Source organism: Peromyscus californicus, unplaced genomic scaffold (assembly GCF_007827085.1).
Source record: "Peromyscus californicus insignis strain IS unplaced genomic scaffold, ASM782708v3 Scaffold_12__1_contigs__length_115047231, whole genome shotgun sequence".
NCBI classification, from domain to species: Eukaryota; Metazoa; Chordata; class Mammalia; order Rodentia; family Cricetidae; genus Peromyscus; species Peromyscus californicus.
The window spans coordinates 95,259,129-95,277,258 of NW_026294413.1; the positions used below are offsets into that span (position 1 = coordinate 95,259,129).

Here is an 18,130-nt window from a genome sequence, read left to right on the forward strand (position 1 = left end):
GGGGATGGATGTCCGCCGAAGAGTCTGCACGGACAGCTAGGGTTCGAGCCCGCCGCCCGCCCGCTAGCATCCTGGTGCCTGGCTCAGTGCCCCAAGCCTTGTGGTCTATCTGCAGGTTGCCCAAATCGCGGGTCCAGTTCCGAAAGCGCTTGTTCGTTCCGGCCACTGCAGACTCTCGGCTGAAGTCCCCCATCGCCAGCGAGCTCCGAGACCCCCCACCTCCCCGAGGGCAATTAGTGACCGTGCCTCCTTCGTTTCTCCGGCGAACCCTGAGACCAGGCCCGCACGGCCAAGCCTCTGCTCGCCGCAGACAGGCCAGGTCTCCACCGCGGTGCCGGCCTCGGAGCATCCCCTGGCCGGGAGCGCGGAGCACCGGGCGCCCCCTCCAAGCACCGAGCGGGCGAGCGGCGCACGGCGAGGCTAAGGCTCCGCAGTCACGTGGTGGAGAGGAGGGCGGAGGGGAGGGAGGCGGGCGGGAGGGGAGGGGGAGCGCCGCCGAGGGGGAGGGGGAGGGGAGGGGGCGTCCTCCGCAGTTCGCTCCTTGCTAAGGCTCAGACACACAGCCAGCCCGGAGCCGCCGCTCGGGCCGGGCCGCCGCCGCCGCCTCTGCCTCTGCCTCTGCCGCCCCCAGAGCCGCTCGAGTCGCTGGAAGCGCCGCCGCCACAGCCGCGGGCCGCCCCCGCCGCGCCGGCCTGGGCTTGGGCTGCGAGCGCCGCCGCAACCGCAACCAGAGCCGGCGCGGGAGCCCGAGAGCACTGGGCTGGGCTGGGCTGGGGCGGGCGCAGGGCGCAGGGGCGGGAGCACGGGGGAAGACGCACGGGCGGGCTCGGCTCTCCCGGGGAGCGGCCCGGGACTGCACCGGGACCCGCGCCTCCCCGCTCCGCGCTGCCCTCGGCCTCGCCCCGGGCCCGGGCGGATGAGCCGCGCGCCCGGGGGACATGGAAGCGCTGACGCTGTGGCTTCTTCCCTGGATATGCCAGTGCGTTACGGTGCGGGCCGACTCCATCATCCACATCGGTGAGCTCGGAGGGCGGACGGGCCGAGGCTGGGCGGGGGCCCCCAGTAGAGACGGTGATGCGCGGCGTCCAAACTTGTCGGTTCCCCGGGCCGAGGGGCTCGGCAGGCAGTGGTCCCCCGAAGGCCCGCGCCGCCCCGCGGAGGAGCTGGGCTCCCGCCGCTCGGCGCTCCTGCGGGCACCTCGCTGCTCCCCGGGGCTCCTGCCAGTGCGCGGGGCCCCGCGGCCTCTGCCGACACTTAGGGCCGCGGCTGCAGGGAACCTGGGGATAGACGCTTGTCAGAGATGTGTGTCCCTGGCGGGGCCATCGGCAGGCTGGGCCCTTCGGCACAGCCTGAGCACTGGGGCCAGGGGCGGACAGAGCAGGGGGCTAGCTAAGTTGGCAGGGCAAGATCAAAGAGGCCAAAGCGGAACCATGTGTGACTGTGGATGGGTGCTGTCAGCGTGCCAGTGTGTGTGCACCTGGCACAGTGTTGGTGTCAGTGTGAGAGGGCGTTGGGGTGTGTGGGGCCATCTGAGCGTGTGTTAGTGCGACTACCGCGTTCTGCCAGCCTGTTAGAGTGGACACAGTGCTTGCCTGTTTCCCCGGTGTGTGTCTGTGTAGCTCTCGGTGTGGGGGTGTGTGTGTATCTGGTTGTGGCAACTGCAGCCCAATCCTGGACAGTTCCAGAGTTTCTGCCTGATCTAAGTCTTGGGGCCAGCGTACAGTCTGGGTGGTAGGGGTGGAGGGAAGGAGCGTGGGCCGTGGGGTGGGGGGTGCTGAGCAGGAAGAGATGGATGGAGAGGAAGGAGATGAAGAGCAAAGGAAGGGGCGATCAGAGGAGGGGTAGCGATCGTGGAGTTAGGAGCAGAATGATTGGGATCTCGAGAAGTTGGGCCCGGTTGGAGGGGGGGCTGTCAGCTGCCGCTTTGGGGGAGCCCCTCCGCAGTAGCCTTTCCGGAAGTTGGGAAAGACCAGCGAACAGGGACAAACTGGGGGTTGGGAGGAGTGAGAAAATGTGGTTGATGTTACCCGCGGGGCAGAAAGAGGAAAGGGTGGTGAGGCACCGAGTCCCTACTCCAAGGGCTGCAGCGCTCCCCTCCGGGGCCGGGGCCAGGATCCAAACCTGCTTCCCGCCCAGGAGCCGGCGTGGGTCTCCCGGTCAGCATTGCGGCTCCAGTGTAGTGAAGAATCCGGGAGCTGAGCCCTTTTACCCAGCTCTCCTCAGCTCCAGGGCAATTACAAGGCCAAGCAATAGGACCTTGGCGACCCTTGGCGCTTGGCAAGGGGGCTGGGGGTGGGGACCCTAAAGCAGCAGTCCAACTGATCTCCGCTGTAAGTACAGGGTCAGTGAAAGCGTCAGGTCGGCCGGAGCTCTGGAGGAGCTGTCCTTGCTTCTAGAAGGACCGTTGAGTGGTTTCTTCTGGGACTCTCAGTACTGCTAGATCAGAATGTTTAGGGGTTTAGGATACAGCCCCACCCCTCCATACATACAGGAAGAGGAAGTGAGAGACAAGAGCAGAGGCATGAGGCCATGCAGCATCTTGACCATTCAGATGCTGGCTATCAATGCCTTATGCCTAAAGAAAAAACCCTTGTGCAGGGAGAGCCAACTGTGGACCATCTTCTCACTTCTGCATTCAGCATGGAATGTAAAGGAAAAAGGAGTCATCACTCCATCCTGGGATTGGGCTGGAGGACATTGTCCTCTTGGAGAATTCACTTGGCTCCTGGGATGGGATTTATGGGACCATGTCAGGTGCATTTATTTGAGTGGGAGGCACCTCAGCTTGCCACATCTTCTGTATGGGGCATGGCTGGGACACGTGATGCTTTGGTTATGGAAGCCCATGTGACCTGGTGGTAGCATGAAGGATAAGCATGTGTAACTCATGTCAACTGCGTGCACTTGTGTGATGTGGGGGAGGGGAGCATATCCTGTTTGGGTTATGTTGGGAGATCTTTAAACTACCCAATCAAAACAGAATCCTGAACTAAGACTGGTGGCTCATGCCTGTAATCTCACTACCTGGGAAGGCTGAGGCAGGAGGATCACCATGAATTCAAGTCCGGCTATGGCTACAGAAGGAGAACCTGTCTCAAAAAAGCATTATAAACAAAAACAAAATCCTAGCTCAGTCCTCCTACCACTTGGTACCTAGAGGTCCGGGCAGTGCCCTGACCCCAGGCTGGAAGTAAAGTGGGAAGGGTTCCTCTCCAGGCCTGGTCTTGACTCCTCTTCTCTCTCAGGTGCCATCTTTGAGGAGAACGCAGCCAAGGACGACAGGGTGTTCCAGTTGGCTGTATCGGACCTGAGCCTCAATGATGACATCCTGCAGAGTGAGAAGATCACTTACTCCATCAAGGTCATCGAGGCCAATAACCCGTTCCAGGCGGTGCAGGAAGGTGAGTGGCCACTAAGCCCATGCATGAGTCACTGGGCTGCAGCCAGTGAGGCTGCGTAGCAATGGGTCCAGGCAGGGTTGCTACCCAGTCGGTTGTACAGAGTCTCCTGGTCAGCCTGCTTCTATGCCAGGGGTGGTGGTGGCGTTTCCTCCCAGGCTTAGCAAGGTAGGGCGACTCCGTACTGTCAGGGCAAGCGAAAAGTCTCTATGCACTGCAGTCAGGTCTCCTCGCAGGAATGTGCGGCTTCTTTCCCGCTGGGTGGATGCGCGTGTGTGCTCCACGCTGCCGCCGCTGAGCAGGCGTGGAGCTCAGGGTTGTCTTTGTTTCTCGCGTGTTTGTGGGTGGGTGTGTCTTCGTGCCGTTGTCGCGTGCACCTCCCCAGAAGCTTCTCGTGGCCTGCAGCCCACAGGAGCTTGGCTCACGGAGCTCGTCCTATAAGCCCTGGCTGTCACACAGCCTGGCTGGCGCGGCTGCACACCCTGTGGCGCCTCGTTGCGTCTGCCCCGCGGGTCCTCAGCCTGGCTTCTCTCTTCTTTGCTCCACTGTGTGTGGAGCAGCCGGTTTCTTTGCCGGGGCCAGCGCTGCGGGCCTAGGAGGCGTTGTCGCCTGGGCCGGAGGTGGGCGCTGTTTGCTCAGGAAAAGAGAGGAGCTGGACTAGCTCTAATGGCAGGAAAATCTTAGCCGGCCGGTGCAGCAGTATTTCCCTGCAGCTGTCTCGCTGGGACTCCGAGGCAGGGGCAACAGGTGGGCAGCCAGTGAGGCCATCGCCCTTTGCTGGCTTCCCCTGGCACCTGCACTCGTGGAGTGTACTTATAGAGTGCAGGCAAAGCACACACAACGCATACAATAGTGGAAACTGCTGCTTTCAGCGTTGGCAGGTGTCTGTCGTCTTCGGATGCATTGGGGACAGCCTTTTCTCTCCCTGTGTATTCCCTCCATTCCTACTCGGCTGGCTGCTCTTCAAGGGCCCCTTCTCTCCTGTTGTTGATTCCTGGTCAAGGACCTGCCGTCTGCTCAACCATGCTCTTTCCCTTTCCTCGTTGTCTTGTTTACCACAAGCAGGGCTCCACTGTGGTGCCAGAGCCCTGAAGTGCCACAAGGGTACAGCTGGAAGCACAGCATGTAGGGACTTCTTCCCAGAACTGGTGGGGCTTCCAGCAGGGAGGAGGGGACTGAGAGCTCTGCTGTCAGTCTCTGCTTGGGCTTGCTGGGCCTAGGGTCTCCCTGTCCCCGTGGGGCTACACACTGCCCGCCGGTTTCCTGGTACCTTGAAGGATGAGGTGAGTCAGTGATGGACGCAGTCTGTAGCTACTGCTGGGGTCTTCATGCAGTTTTGGCCAGCCTCCTGGTTTTAGGTACAGCAAAGGATGGAGAGGTGGTCAGCCCTTGGGACTGCCCAACTGTAAGCCTTGGAGGATGAAGGATGTTTTAATTGTCCAGGCCTCCAGTCCCAAGTGCTGATTTGTGCTGGTGTTGGTGGCTGGTGCTGCTGGGGCTGGTGATGTGGTTCAGTGGTCAAGAACACTTCCCACTCTTGAAGAGGAGCCTGGCTTGATTCCTAACACTTATATAGTGGCTCACAACTGCCTGTAACTTCAGTCCCAGAGGTGTCTGACACCCCCTTCTGGCCTCTGCTGGTTCCTGCACAAATGTGACGTACTTACATATGTGCAGGCAAAATATTCACACACAGAAAATAGTGAGAGAGGCTGCTTCCAGTATTGCAGATGTCGTCTGTTAGCTTATGTCCTTTGAAATAGAGGCATGGGGGTGTCCCTGTCCTTCTTGTGTGGCCTCATCCCACCGTCTGTCTCCAGATGCCCTCTGACCCCAAACTTCTTTTGTGTGCTGGCTTCATGGTTCCTTGGGGCCTCTGCCACCGGCCCATAGCAGATTGGAGTGTCTCTATGGTGGTTGCTTCTGACGACTCTCTCCAGAGTGTGAGGCATCCTGTGCTCATTCATTGTGCCCCGGAATGGAGCACAGCCATCTCCACCAGCCGTACTCCAGGGACAGAAGGTGCTGATCTTACATAGGGTCATAACCCGAGGCAGGATGCACACACATGGATGAACTGTCCCTGGAGAGGTCATCTTTGTTCACAGGAGCAGCTGTCACACAGCTTCAACTGATTTGTGCTGTGTTGGCGGGAAAAGTCCTAGTATTGTACATGTATCTATCTTTTAAAGCAAAGCCCTGAATCTGCTCTTCAGTGTAGAATATCTATATTTCATAGTTTGAGGCAGGGTTTTGCTCCGTAGCTCAGGCTTTCCTCTTTTCTAAGTCAGTCCCTTCTGAATGCTGGGACAGTAGGTGAGCCTTACTCCATCACCATACTTGGCTTTCATGTTTGGTTTTGAACTTGTCAACCAATGGAACAATTTAAAGAACAAACTAAGCGTAGCTATATGCCATTTGACCTTCAAGCCCCAAATGCAACTTTGTCCTGGCAGTAAAGGCTCCAGCCAGGGCCTTTCACTGGTTCAGACTTTTTTTTTTTTTAAATTGGTTGTTACTTGCTTTGTGTAACTGGAAAAATATCTCTATCTCCAAGGATAGCAGGTTGAAAGTCTCAGAAGGGTATGGGAGTGTTTCTGTACATCTGGAATGAGGGAGTGAGATGATGAGGATCAGTGGTTTTTAGGCATAGGAACACTGGACAGGTGCTGTTGCTGGTTAAAGCTGGCATGCAACTTTCAACCTTGGGAGTGGCATGGACTGACATCTACCTTGTTATCTATCCTGTGGCCTTGCATAGCTCCTGGGTGCCTACAAGGAAAGGGAGGAGCTATCAATGGAGGCCTTGGGAAAAGCTGAGCATTGCTTAGCTGCCTCCTCCCCTTGGCCTAATGCGTGTGGAACAAGTATTCAGCTCATTGGGTCTCCTTTCTTGCTTGTTCTATGGGGTACTTGTCTGCCCAGAGGCTGGCTCTTGCTGGGTAGCTAATCCCAGCCTTTTCTCCTGAGCTTGGACACTTACTGCAGAGGGTATTATTTGGGGGAGTGGAGAGCAAGGGCATACTGGGACTCAGTCTTTATCACAGAGAGGACAAGTGTCCAGTGTGTCCCAAGGGCTCTGGGGTTAGAGAGATGCTACCTTGTTTAAACTTGAGGGGCAACACCATGACCCAGGGATGGGGGCCTGGTTGCTGGAGCCCAGAGACGAGGGCCTGCCTCACTCATTGCATGACCTCAGGGAGGCTTGGCTCTGTGCCGAGCTCCTCTTTCTGGATCTGTTAAAAGGGAATAATTGTAGTAGCTGCCTCCTGGGATTATTGGGAGGATTAAATGAGATGAGACCTGTATAAATTGCCTGCATAAGGCCTGAGGTTGGTGTTCAGTAAACACTAATTCCCTCCCTATGCTCTGACCCAGCTATGACTTTTCCTCAGTGTCTCTTAAGGCTATTGGTATTTTCAGCTACATAATTTCTTAAGCTGGTGAATTCCTTGAGAGAGGACCCTAAATGACCTTTTCATTTTCAGCTTTTATCACCCCCCAGTTATAAAAGGAATGCATGGCTACAAGGAACATGGGTTACTTTTAAAATGTAAAAAAGAAAGAGGCCAGTGCATGCTTCTTATATAAAACGTGGAAGGTGTGGAGAACAAGAAGCAGAGTGAAACCCTCCCGAGCCCCACGGCATTATTTCCTTCTGTCTTTTTCTCCCTTTGTATTTATAAAGGAAGAGGGGGCTCTCATCTGTTTCGTGCTCCATATTATTGACTTTTTCATGAAACCTCCATGAACTAATTGTAAACATTACTTCTAGTGCCTGCATGTGTTTTCCGATATACACTTTTTTTTTAAAAAAAAAAGAAATGGAATCATTTATGTGGAGATATGCATCCTTAAATATTTCTGAAGAAAACAAGAAACTCTCCTTGGATGGATGTGCTGGCTCTAAGATTTATACCTATGATTTGGATGGATGTGCTGGCTCTAAGATTTATACCTATGATTTCCTCGGAATAGTCTTACAAACTCCTTACAAACACTGTCTTTTAGGATAGTATGTCGGATATGTGCTTTTTGAGGGTCTGAAATGAATAAACAATAGCATGGGACAGTTAAGGCTCTAAAATGTTGCATCTCGGATGGTTGAAGTTTGCACTAACATGCTCTACAAGACAAATATGAGAAAAGATACTAATTTGTTGAAAAAGTCAACTGTTTTTCAGCGCTTGCTCAAGCGGAAGATTATGTAAATGCATAAAAGAACTGGCTGCACGTGAGTCTCCTTTTACAGAATTATCTTTTGCTGTGAGTAGAAGATGCGAGTTAGTGGATCGGCTGTAGATGTATCTGTCACATCAAGGGAGGATAACGGTTTAAGGGAGAGGCAGAGGAAGGGAAAGTACCCGAGATGCTGTTTTTTAGCCACCGGAAGCGCAAGAAAAAGACAAGGTTAAAGGACTGGAGATGCAGACAGTTGATAGAGCGCTTTTCTCACAGGTGCAGAGCCCCGGGTTTGACCCTCAGCACCACACAAACCCGGTGTGGTGGTGCACACCTGCCATTCGAGCACTTGGGAGGTAGGGGAGGAGGAGCAGAAGGCTAAGCTTCTCCTCAGCTACGAAGTGAGTTTAATGCCAGCCTGGGCTACACGAGACCTTGTTTCAAGAGAGAAGAGGTGCTGGTGGTGGGGGAGACAAAGTCAAGAGTGGTGGTATGGCAGAGTGGTCACCTGTGTGAGGAGGCCCTGAGCCCCGTGCTCAATACCACATTAAAAAAAAAAAAAAAAAAGCTAAACCCAAAAAAGCTAAAATTTCCTAAGTCTAGTTGATTGTTGGCAGAATGATGAAGTGTGATTAAAAAGATACAGGAAGCTTGTAGATAGCCACTTCTGAAGGTCTGGCAGACTCACCCCCTCTCCTTCCCAGGGGGCACCCTGACGCTCACTTTGCCACACTGGTTGTGGGTTCTGCTAGAGGGCCCTCGTCCCCGACCACTGCTTCCCCCTTTACTTCTGCTCAGAATTAAAGGGTTCACTGAGGCCACATCCTGGCATCCCTTGAGGGCATCTTCTTCAGGATACCGAGGACATTGCCAGGGGCTCTGAGTGAGTGTGACATTCACGCCATCAAGAAGGCATGTCTAGGTCCACTGCCACCATCGCGTCACTCAGCTGTGTTCGTTTTCTCCTGGAATACAGACACTTTCTACCTCATGTTTAGTTGGTTAAAGCAGTGCACACTTGTCATTTGATAACTCTGCAGGTCCCGAGCCGGACGTGGACTCACTGGGTTGAGGCCCAGGTGTCGGCATGGATGGTACCTTACGGTTACCCCGGGACAGATTTGTGTCCTTACCCACTTTCCCAGTGCTGCTTCTTCCTCGGCTCTGGGCCCCAAGATTCTTCTCCAGAACTCCCAGCAGTGAGCCAGGTCCTTTTCATGTAGTGCCATCTGACCCTGTCTCTCTCTTCCAGGGGTAATCAAGGGTGGCATTCCTGTTTTAAGGTTAGCTGATTTGAAAAGGTCTCTCTATCAGTGGTCTGTATTCTCCTGTGCCGTGTAGCCAGCTTGGTCGCAGTTCTGGTGACTAGGACACGGAGGTCTGTGTGGGCCACTGTTGTGCAGCCTCTGTGTGCCTGCTGCAGCCAGAGCATGTCACTCTGGGCTCTCTTTCCGTTTCATGAGGTTTCTGCTTCCTGCTCTCTTGCTGTGTCCCTAGTCTCATCCAGGCTGGCTTGACTAGCTTGGGATGCCTGGCTGGGTTTTCATGCCACAGGAGTGTTCTACAGGTGTCACCGTGTGGGCCTGTGGGGCCTCTACAGAGTCACCTGTGCTCTGGGATGGCAGATGGCGCCTCTTCTGGGCCTGGAAGTTGCTTGTGCATAAGGAAGTGCACGGAGGAAACTGTAAGTCCCAGCCTCCTTTCCTACCCAGGGAGTCTCTTTCCCAGAGGCTCACCCTCCAGTTCCCAGCTTCCCCAGGTGTGCCCTTAAAGCCCTCGCTGTGGTCAGTCTTGCTTTGGTGCCCTGGGCTAGAGAGAGCGATGCTCTTCCTGGCCCCTCAGCACCATTGCCAGGGATGCCTCAACCCCGAAGATGTGTGGGAAGATGGCAGGTGTACAAGGTTTCTTGCTAGAGTCTGGCTAGGCACCAGGAACTGTGTCATCCCCTCCCTGGATTCCTCTCAGGCTTTGGGGTTCTTCTCCACTGATCACTGGGATCATGTCACTGGATGTGCACACACATACATGCCAGCATTCCTGTGAACACACCTATCTAAATGCGTAAATGTGAGTCCATACCCCTGTGTGCGCGCCCCATCCATCTCCTCCTGTTTGGGGTTAGACTCTCATAGTTTCTACCTTTCCCCGCTCTGCTCTCCAGAGCGGCATGTGGAGCTTACCTGACAGCTCACCTGAGGGTGTCTTATGCCACGTGTGTAGTAGGAGGCCACAGTCTAGTGAGGCTCTCCACGCTGTGTCTCTGAACTGCTGAGTCCGCACTGTTCGGACATCCTCCAACTCCCACAATGACACTGGGGCCATCGCTCCTGGATTCTCTTGGAGGCCTTTATGGCTGTCCCTCAGTCCTCGCAGCCACAGCCTGCAGGCAGGGTGGAGAGACAGTTGCAGATCTTGTAGCTACCAGGTCAGGACCCAGACTTTGTTCCTTCCACACTGTCGTCTTCCCTCTCAGTCATTCTCCTGTTAACGGTTTGTGCGTGGAATGTCCCCCACGTGCCCAGTGGGTGCTTCTGGGGGCGGGTGGAACCTGTAAGAAGTGGGGGATCGAGTGGCATATCTTCAGTGCTTGACAGTGTGCTCCCAAGGAGAGAGCTGGGTCCTCCCTTCTTTCTCTCTCTTTCACTTCACGGCCAGGAGGTGAGCCGCGGAGCTTCACCCTGTGATCCTACCGTGATGCCCTCTCTGCCTCACCCTAGCCCTGAAAGCGCCAGTGCCAACTGCAGACCCTAGTAAACCCTGCTCCTTATAAACTCTTTATGTCAGGCTTTCGTAACCGTCACAAGGCTGGCTAACCCAGTCCTCTAGAAAATAGTGTTGGCTCAAAAGTTAAAATGTTGTGTCTGGGCCGGGCGGTGGTGGCACACGCCTTTGATCCCAGCACTCGGGAGGCAGAGGCAGGCAGATCTCTGTGAGTTCGAGGCCAGCCTGGTCTACAGAGTGAGTTCCAGGAAAGACGCAAAGCTACACAGAGAAACCCTGTCTCGAAAACAAACAAACAGAAATGTTGGGTCTACATTGCTTCTAAAATGTTTCTAGTCCAGTTTAATCCAGTACTTGGATGTGACTTCTTTTGAGTTTCCTACCCAGGGCCGTGCCCGTGAGAGGCTGGGGTAGTTGGAGGAGATGGGGAGATGCTGGTGTAAAGAGATATAATTAGAGTTGACTAAGAGGAGTAAGCTCAAGAGATCTGCTGTACAGGGTGGGGTGTATTGTTAGTGGTTTTCCATTGTGTTCTCGCGAAAGGCTAAATGTTCTAATGCAAACATTTTTCGGTGATGCATTGTGCGATTAGCTATATTTAATCACTTCTCAAGGTATATGAATATAATAACTGCAGAGTTTTATATAACAATAAGATAAAACAAGCCCGGCCATGGTGGTGCACGCCTTTAATCCCAGCACTCGGGAGGCAGAGCCAGGCGGATCTCTGTGAGTTCAAGTCCAGCCTGGTCTACAGAGTGAGTTCCAGGAAGGGCTCCAAAGCTACACAGAGAAACCCTGTCTCGAAAAAAGAAAAAAAAAAAAAAGATAAAACAAAAAACGATCCTGTTCCAGGCCTGCTCTGGACTTCCTACAGCCTCTGCCCTCGGGCCTGTCCCTTCTTTCCCTGTTGCTGTGATGTAATAGTGACATAATCACCTTATGGGGCAAAGGGCTGTTCTGGCTCCCAGTTGACAGTCCATCGTGGTGGGGAGGCCGCAGGGGCGGGAGCTTGAGGGAGCTGGTCGCGGGCTCTGCTGACAGGAGAGAGCAGCCCATGCATGCTTGCTGGTGCTCGGCTCGCTCACTCACTCACTCGCATAGCACAAGTCCCGCCCACAACTAAAAAGGCTTTCCCTACATCAATTAACAGAATCGAATCAACCCTCACCATCATGCCCAGAGGCCCGTCTCCCTAGTGATTCCAGATTCTGTCAAGTTGACAATTAACAATAACCTACTGCTGGCTGGTGGCAGCCTTTTCTCTGGGGGTGCCGGCCTCTCCGACAGCTTGTCAGTGTCCCGTTCTCGGGGTCTCCCTCTTCCATCTCTAAACAGTTTCTCATTTCATAGGCGGTGGAAAGACCTTCAGGACACTTTCCCTGTGTCCAGAAGCACAGGCTGGTGGCTGGGAGTGATCAACAAGCCTTTTCTCATGTTTGTGGGTTGTGGGTGGGGCCGGTTCCTTAGGGAGTGAAGCCTGCGATGATCCCCCGCTGGCCCTCACGTCCTCAGCTACATCAAGGACACTGGCCACGGCCAGTTCTGCCTTTCCTGTTGGCTGCCCTCACATTGTCTTTGCCAGAGCCCACCGAGGCAGCCAGCACCTGCAGAGGCAGCTCTACCTGCCCTGCACCTGCTCACAGCTGTGCCCTGCCTGGCTCTTGTACTCCGTCCAAGAATAGACAGTAGCCTGGGAGCTGCCAGGGAGCGCTCCTTCAGGTGGACTGAGGCTGCCATCCACGCTCAGCTGTGACTCTGGCTGTTTCTCTCAGCTTTCCACACGGCCAATGGGGTGATGATGCCGAGGCCAGGTATGGGGTGGTTAGGAAATGTACTGAAGGCCTAGGCTGGGGCAGACACTGGGCAGATGCTGGGTAGAGAAAGTGTTGTCGTGGTCCCCAGATCAGCTCTAGGCCTTACCCTGTACTGTCCTTGTGGGCCGCAGCCCCTGCCCCATATCTGGTGGCTGAGTCTTGTGGGGTGTCCCAGGAGAATAGGGAAGGAGGTCAGTGCAGACACCATGGCTCATATGGAGGCAGTTCGGAGCCATCTGTGCAGGCCTGGGCTCTGGGCACTGGTGGCCTATCATTGCTTGATATTTTAATCTTACTGTAGCCGTATTCACTCAGAGTGCAGAGTGGCTGGTATGGGCCTGGCTGTCCCAGCCCCCATAGGAGCTGACTATAGGCAGATACAGGTCTGTTTGGCCTTTGGAGGTAGGTCTGGGTCTGAATCTTGAATGTTAAAAAAAAAAAAAAAAAGCCTTGTATCTGAACACCCCCCACCCCCAGACTCATACGTGGTGCTTGGTTGTCAGTGTGTGGTCTTTTGGGAAGTGAATGAATCCTGAGAGCTGGGATCCTAAGTGCAGACGGAGCCACAGTAGCCTGGTGTCCGTGGGAGATGGTGCGAAGTAGGAGATGGGACTTAGTGGGAGGAGATGGGTCATTGCGGATGCATATTTTGTCCCAGCTCTCTTTCTCTGCCTCCTGCCTGCCTCGGGATGAGCCACTTAGCTCTTCCACACAGTACCTTCCAGCATGCTCCACCTTACCATGCACAGCTCCAGGAGAAACAGAGCCACGTGACTGGGGACTGAAAATCTGAAACAATGAACCAAAGAAAATACTTCTTCCCTCAGCTGGTTTCTGCCAGGTGTCCTGTCACCACAGTGAAAGCCTGAGATACCAACTCGGACCAGTCGGCTGGCTGGTCTTGTAAAGGTCACTTTCCTCTCTGGGCCTCACCTCAGCATCTGGGAACAGGGCTCCCTCTCTCTGGCCCGACTCCAGCTCTCAGCTTCCTGTGGTGGCCTCCTGCTCATTGCAGAGGGTGACCCTCAGGATTTTACTGGCCTGGGGGTCGCACACTTTCTTCTGGCTGGCTGGAAAAGGCTGTATGCTGGGGCCTCTCTGGGCTCTGAGCCCCGCTCTGAGACTGGATCTGGGCTCTGGGTTGGGTATGTCTCACGGTGCCTTGCAAGAAGAGGCACTAGAGTCGAGAGTCTCTCTTTGTCCTTTGTAAGGATCTGGTGAGAGGTGGCTATCGACCAGCCAGGAAAAGGGCCCTCTCAGAACACATTATGCTGGCACGACCTTACGCTTTGAGCCTCCAGAGTTGTGAGGAAACATTTGTGCTGCTTAAGACATGCAGTCTGTGGCATGTTGTGACAGCAGCCACAGTCATCTCTGCCCTCCCAGGGCCTTGGTGCCTGAGTCTCTCAATCGAGACATTTGGTGCAGAACGTCTTTGGAGTGGATGATCTGTGTCCCTCAGGGATGGGTGACACACATTTCTGACCCAAGTTTATGCTGAGGTTGTCTTTTGGCCACGGCCTTTGAATGTCTAAAGGCCGTTACTATGATCCTTGCAGGTTTTCTGGCTCAGACCCTGGCCCTTTAGTATTACCCGCAAATCTTTTGCTAACATACTATTTGTCAATGTCCCTCTTAGCACCCAGTAGTCCTGATGTGCCTTGTCAGAGGACTTAAACTTGCTGAGCCTCAGCTTTTGTGTATGAAATGGGGGATAACGGTACCTTTGTTAATGGGTTGTCTTAAGAACCAAATGAATGATTGGCCATGGAGAACTGGTCTATTTCTGTTACCAAGGAAAGACCAGCCATGGTTATTGTCCTCCTGATGTCACCTGACCACTGCAGAGGGATGGGATGACCCCTAGCTTTTTGGACACTGAATTGACATTGATGAAGCCTGAATGGGTGCTGGTTCCTGTTGTCTCCTCCTGCTGGGGCTGTGGTTGAGTCTCTAGTTTTCAGGCCCTGGGACCTCTTAAGGAGGGGAGACGCACTGGACACCCCCATCTGGGGTGTTTGCAGTTGCTAACTTAGCTCTAAGAGTGGATTGTACACTGACTGCTTTAGGGCCCAGTTAGTTTCAACCTTGATCAACCTCACTCTTGCCTTCCAGAGCATAGGTTCTCCTTCCCAACTTCAAGCTAACCCTCCAGGGACCCTCTGTTGCCTTCATTGGCCAAGGGAATGGGAATGCTCTGCAAGCTGTGTCCAGGCCCTGCCGCCGTGGTTTGACACTGGGTCACTGACCAGAACACTGCAGGTTACAGGGTTGCACCAGTACGAGTTCGAAACACACCAGGAACCAAGTGATGTTGCACCCAGCAGAGTCTGGGGGCTGCTTCTGTCCCTTTATGGTTGCATGTGTATTCCATAGAATCACAGGGTGCAAGTCTGCAAGGCCTGGGACTTAATCACTTTTCCTTCATTGCAGAGCCTCATGGACATTTCCAAATAGCACTTGGAGCCTATCCAAAAATCTTACCATGGAAAAGGATATGGTGGGCAGTGGACTAGTGAAGTGGTTTGAAAGGGAATGGCCCCCATAGGCTCATATGTTTGAATACTTGGTTCCTAGTTGGTGGAACTGTTTGGGAAGGATTAGGAGGTGTGGTCTTAATGGAGGAGGTGTGTTATCCAGGATAGATGGGCCTTGTGGTTTCAAAAGCTCCCACCGTTCCTACTTAGTTCTCTCTGCCTCCTGATTTTGAATCAAAATATAAGCTCTCAGCTACAGCTTCAGCACCATGCCTCCCAGCCTGCTGCCATGCTCCCTGCCATGATGGGTCATGGAACTATGAGCTCCAAATTAAATGCTTTCTTTTCTGAGTTGCCTTGGTCATGATGTTTTATCATAGCAGTAGAAAAGTAACTAAGAGAGCTGGGTGGCACTTGCTCCATCACAGGCTCCTGGTCTGTGCTGTTGAAGGGTGGAGGTGTCTATTTGCATGTCATGCCCAGAGCTTTATGTGCAGCGAGTATCTCAGGACAACTGCAGGCAGCACAGGGCATTGCCCAGAGAGCAAAGGCTTGGAACCACCGGCCTGACACAGCCTGCTCTGCTCTTCCCTGCTTAGCGCCTTCTTCTGCCGAGCCTCTCCCCAGCCCCTGTGTTTGTCCTGCTCTCCTGTTTTCATCCCATCTCTCCAGCCCTAGCCTGGATTCCTGCGGGCATGTCTTCAGTGCTCACTCTCTCTGTCCTAGCCTCTAGCCCAGGGCCCATGCAGCAGCCAGACTATCTGAAAAGCCAATCTGATCACCTCTCCCGCAGAAACCTTTCAACGGTTTCTCATTGTCATAAGAATAAAATACAGACCCCTTACTGGGGCCAGCAAGCCCTAAATACCCTGGCCAAGGCTGACTTTGCGACTTTCTCCCTTGTCATTAACTCTTGACTGTGGTCACACTGACCTTTTTCTGTCCCTCCAACAGGTCAAGCATGCATCTACCCCAGGCTCTTTGCACACACTGTTTATAACATAAAAGGCCTCTAGAATGATGGACACCTCACTTGAGCTATGCCTCAACTCTTATCTCCCTGAAAAGTCTCCTCTTAGCTCTTCAAGTGTGGGCCTCTAGGTATGGGGATGGGGGGTTCTCCGTCAAGCCTTCTTTTTCTCCTTGGCATGCTTGTCTCCCTGACTTAAGTTATTCATTTAGTTGTAAAGAGTATTGGAGAACTGCCTGTCTCATTTAGTGCTAAGTATTCCAAGATTCCTGGTTGGGTGCTCAGTAAAGGTCCCTGCGTGGGTGACGACGGGTCACACAGACATGTCCTCACTACATACAGCCTCTGCAAGTTTCTGCTTGTGGTCCTGCCTTGATGCTCAGAACCCCTTGGGGATCTGTGGTATGTGGCTCATGCATCCTGGAAGTTTGCTGTCACGGACACCTGCTGTCTAAGGTCCATTTGTAGGGGCCCTTCCTTCCAGATCTCAAGATGGGAGAGAGAATATGGGAGCTGGTTTTGTCTTTCTCGGCTCTGGCAGCAGCTGATTGCTGACCTGGGAGCTTCACGAGGCCCCACAGAAAGGACAAAGCACCATGGAGATGATGCTGACCCTCACGGACTGGGGTGAGAAAGTTCATGGCCCCGGCATGCTTCATTGAGCATGTATAGGTAGAGAGGGTACTTCTGTGTGGGCCTGTGTGCCAGGAGCTGGACTTCATTCTCCTCTTCAGCCTTTTGGTAGGCTTTGGAGTCCCCTAAGCCAAGAAGCTCCAGCCTCTACATGTGACATGTGACTGGCACTGTTCTGTCCATCCCTCTTAGGTTAGGAGACAGAGCTTAGGCTGAGGGAGGGAAGATCAGCTGCATATCTGGGTCCAGCCAGCCTGGCAGCTGCGAGTATGGTGGGTCACTGCCCACAAGCTCCCACCAGTGCCTCCCCCACTGGGTGCTCCAAGGAGCTGAAGAGCTGTGCTCCCACTCAAAGGTAAAGTCAGCTACCGGTGCCACCCTCCTCTCAGCTTCTGGGCGAGCAGGGGCTGGGACCTACTGGGGAGCAGGACTAGAGGTGTCAGAGTGGTTCATGATCAAAACTCCCCCAGGAGAAGGCTGCCTGAGCACAGCTGGGGCTGCAGTCTGGTGTGATAATCTGCTTAGCTCCAGCCGAGACATCAGCACCATTAAAGAGAAGACAGTGAGGTCTGTGATATGATGGGCACTCACTGATGGGCACCATGGGATGTTCCTAGGAGCGCTGGGGGCAGGGTGGCCTCTTCTCTGGAACACTGTTGGCTCGGACATGCCCATACTCCCGGACATCTTCCTGACGTCTTTGTCTGACTAGGCCTTACGGCTCCCGCCACTTCAGTATGGCGCCTATGCTTGGCATTCAAGGCCAGATGGCCTGTCCCCAGGTGAGTGTCTGGTTTGTTTCTTGCTGTCCCCTGGATCCACCTGCACACCCTGGACCTTGGACCATGTGTCTTCTGCTCTTCAGGAGGCTTCATTGGAGAGTGCTTCTCCTTCTCCAGGGCTGGAGCTACCTTGTTGCCACTGCTCTGTCCTCTCCATCATATTTCCCTTGGTGACTGTCAGCTCCTTCAGAGTGCCTTTGATGTCCCTGAGCACCAGGACCATGAACTCCACACCCAGGATTCACAGGGCTCTAGGCCCTGGCATCTGCAGAGATGGACCACATGTCTGTTGTCTGTGTCTATGTGGCTCTGTCTCTAATGCATACACACGTGAGCCTGCACGCATGCATTTGTGCACTTGTGGGACCAGGTGAGCTTGCTGAACACCTGTAGGTGTGCTCATAACCTAGTGATGATGGAGTTTGGGGAGGGTCATTGCCCCAGAAACACCGTTCCCAAGGGAGTCTAATTGGTGACATGATGCTGAGGGCCCCTCAGGATTGTGGAACAGGTAACTAAGCCTTGGCTTCCTGAACTGGGTGGAGTGTCTGGGCCTTTCATGGCCCATAGGAAATTCCATGTGTGTGCTCTTTGGAACGACCCACCAACCCATCTGAGGACCGCCTGCCCGCCCCCCCCCCCCCCCCCCCCCGCTCCTCCCTTTATTCCATGCAATCTGACAGGGATCTGAAAGCATCCCCTCAGTCATTCTTGCATTGCAGGGGTCAGGAGCCCTCGGCCTGGCTGGGCAAAGAGAGATGTTTAAGAGGCTGTGCAACTGAAGAGGCCAGAGACTGTGATCTTCCGGCATGGCTGGATTCAGGGCCTCAAAATGTATTCATCTTCCAACTCTTGCTCCTGATATCCCCTGGATGGGCTTCCTTCTTGGCATCACCCTGGCTGCTGCAGGCTGATGTCTACTAAGCTCAGCCCGCTGCGCTCTTATGGGTGGTCTCTCTTCATGGGAGGAAGGGGATTATGGGGGATTATTTACCATAAACCTCCTCAGGGGCTTATGACTGCGGTTTTTACGGCAAGGGACTAGTCAGTCCCTTCCAAATCAATTGGCATGTTGGAGGTGTGCAATGCTCTTCTTACTGGCCAGGCTTGGGCTGAGCATTAAGAGGGGGTACAGCAGAACTGGGCAGAG

General features: G+C 54.1%; 1 protein-coding gene across 3 annotated transcripts in view; it reads left to right on the forward strand.

Moving 5' to 3' along the window:
• The first annotated feature begins 789 nt into the window (after window positions 1-789).
• The window catches only part of Grid1 (glutamate ionotropic receptor delta type subunit 1), a 727,989-nt gene continuing 710,648 nt past the window's right edge, over window positions 790-18,130 (forward strand). For all 3 annotated transcript variants that reach the window (XM_052733985.1, XM_052733986.1, XM_052733987.1), the window contains exons 1-2: window positions 790-1,017; window positions 3,246-3,401. In XM_052733985.1, coding sequence (XP_052589945.1) covers window positions 939-1,017; window positions 3,246-3,401 — 235 coding nt within the window. In that variant the 5' untranslated portion in view covers window positions 790-938. The remainder of the gene's footprint in view (window positions 1,018-3,245; window positions 3,402-18,130) is intronic.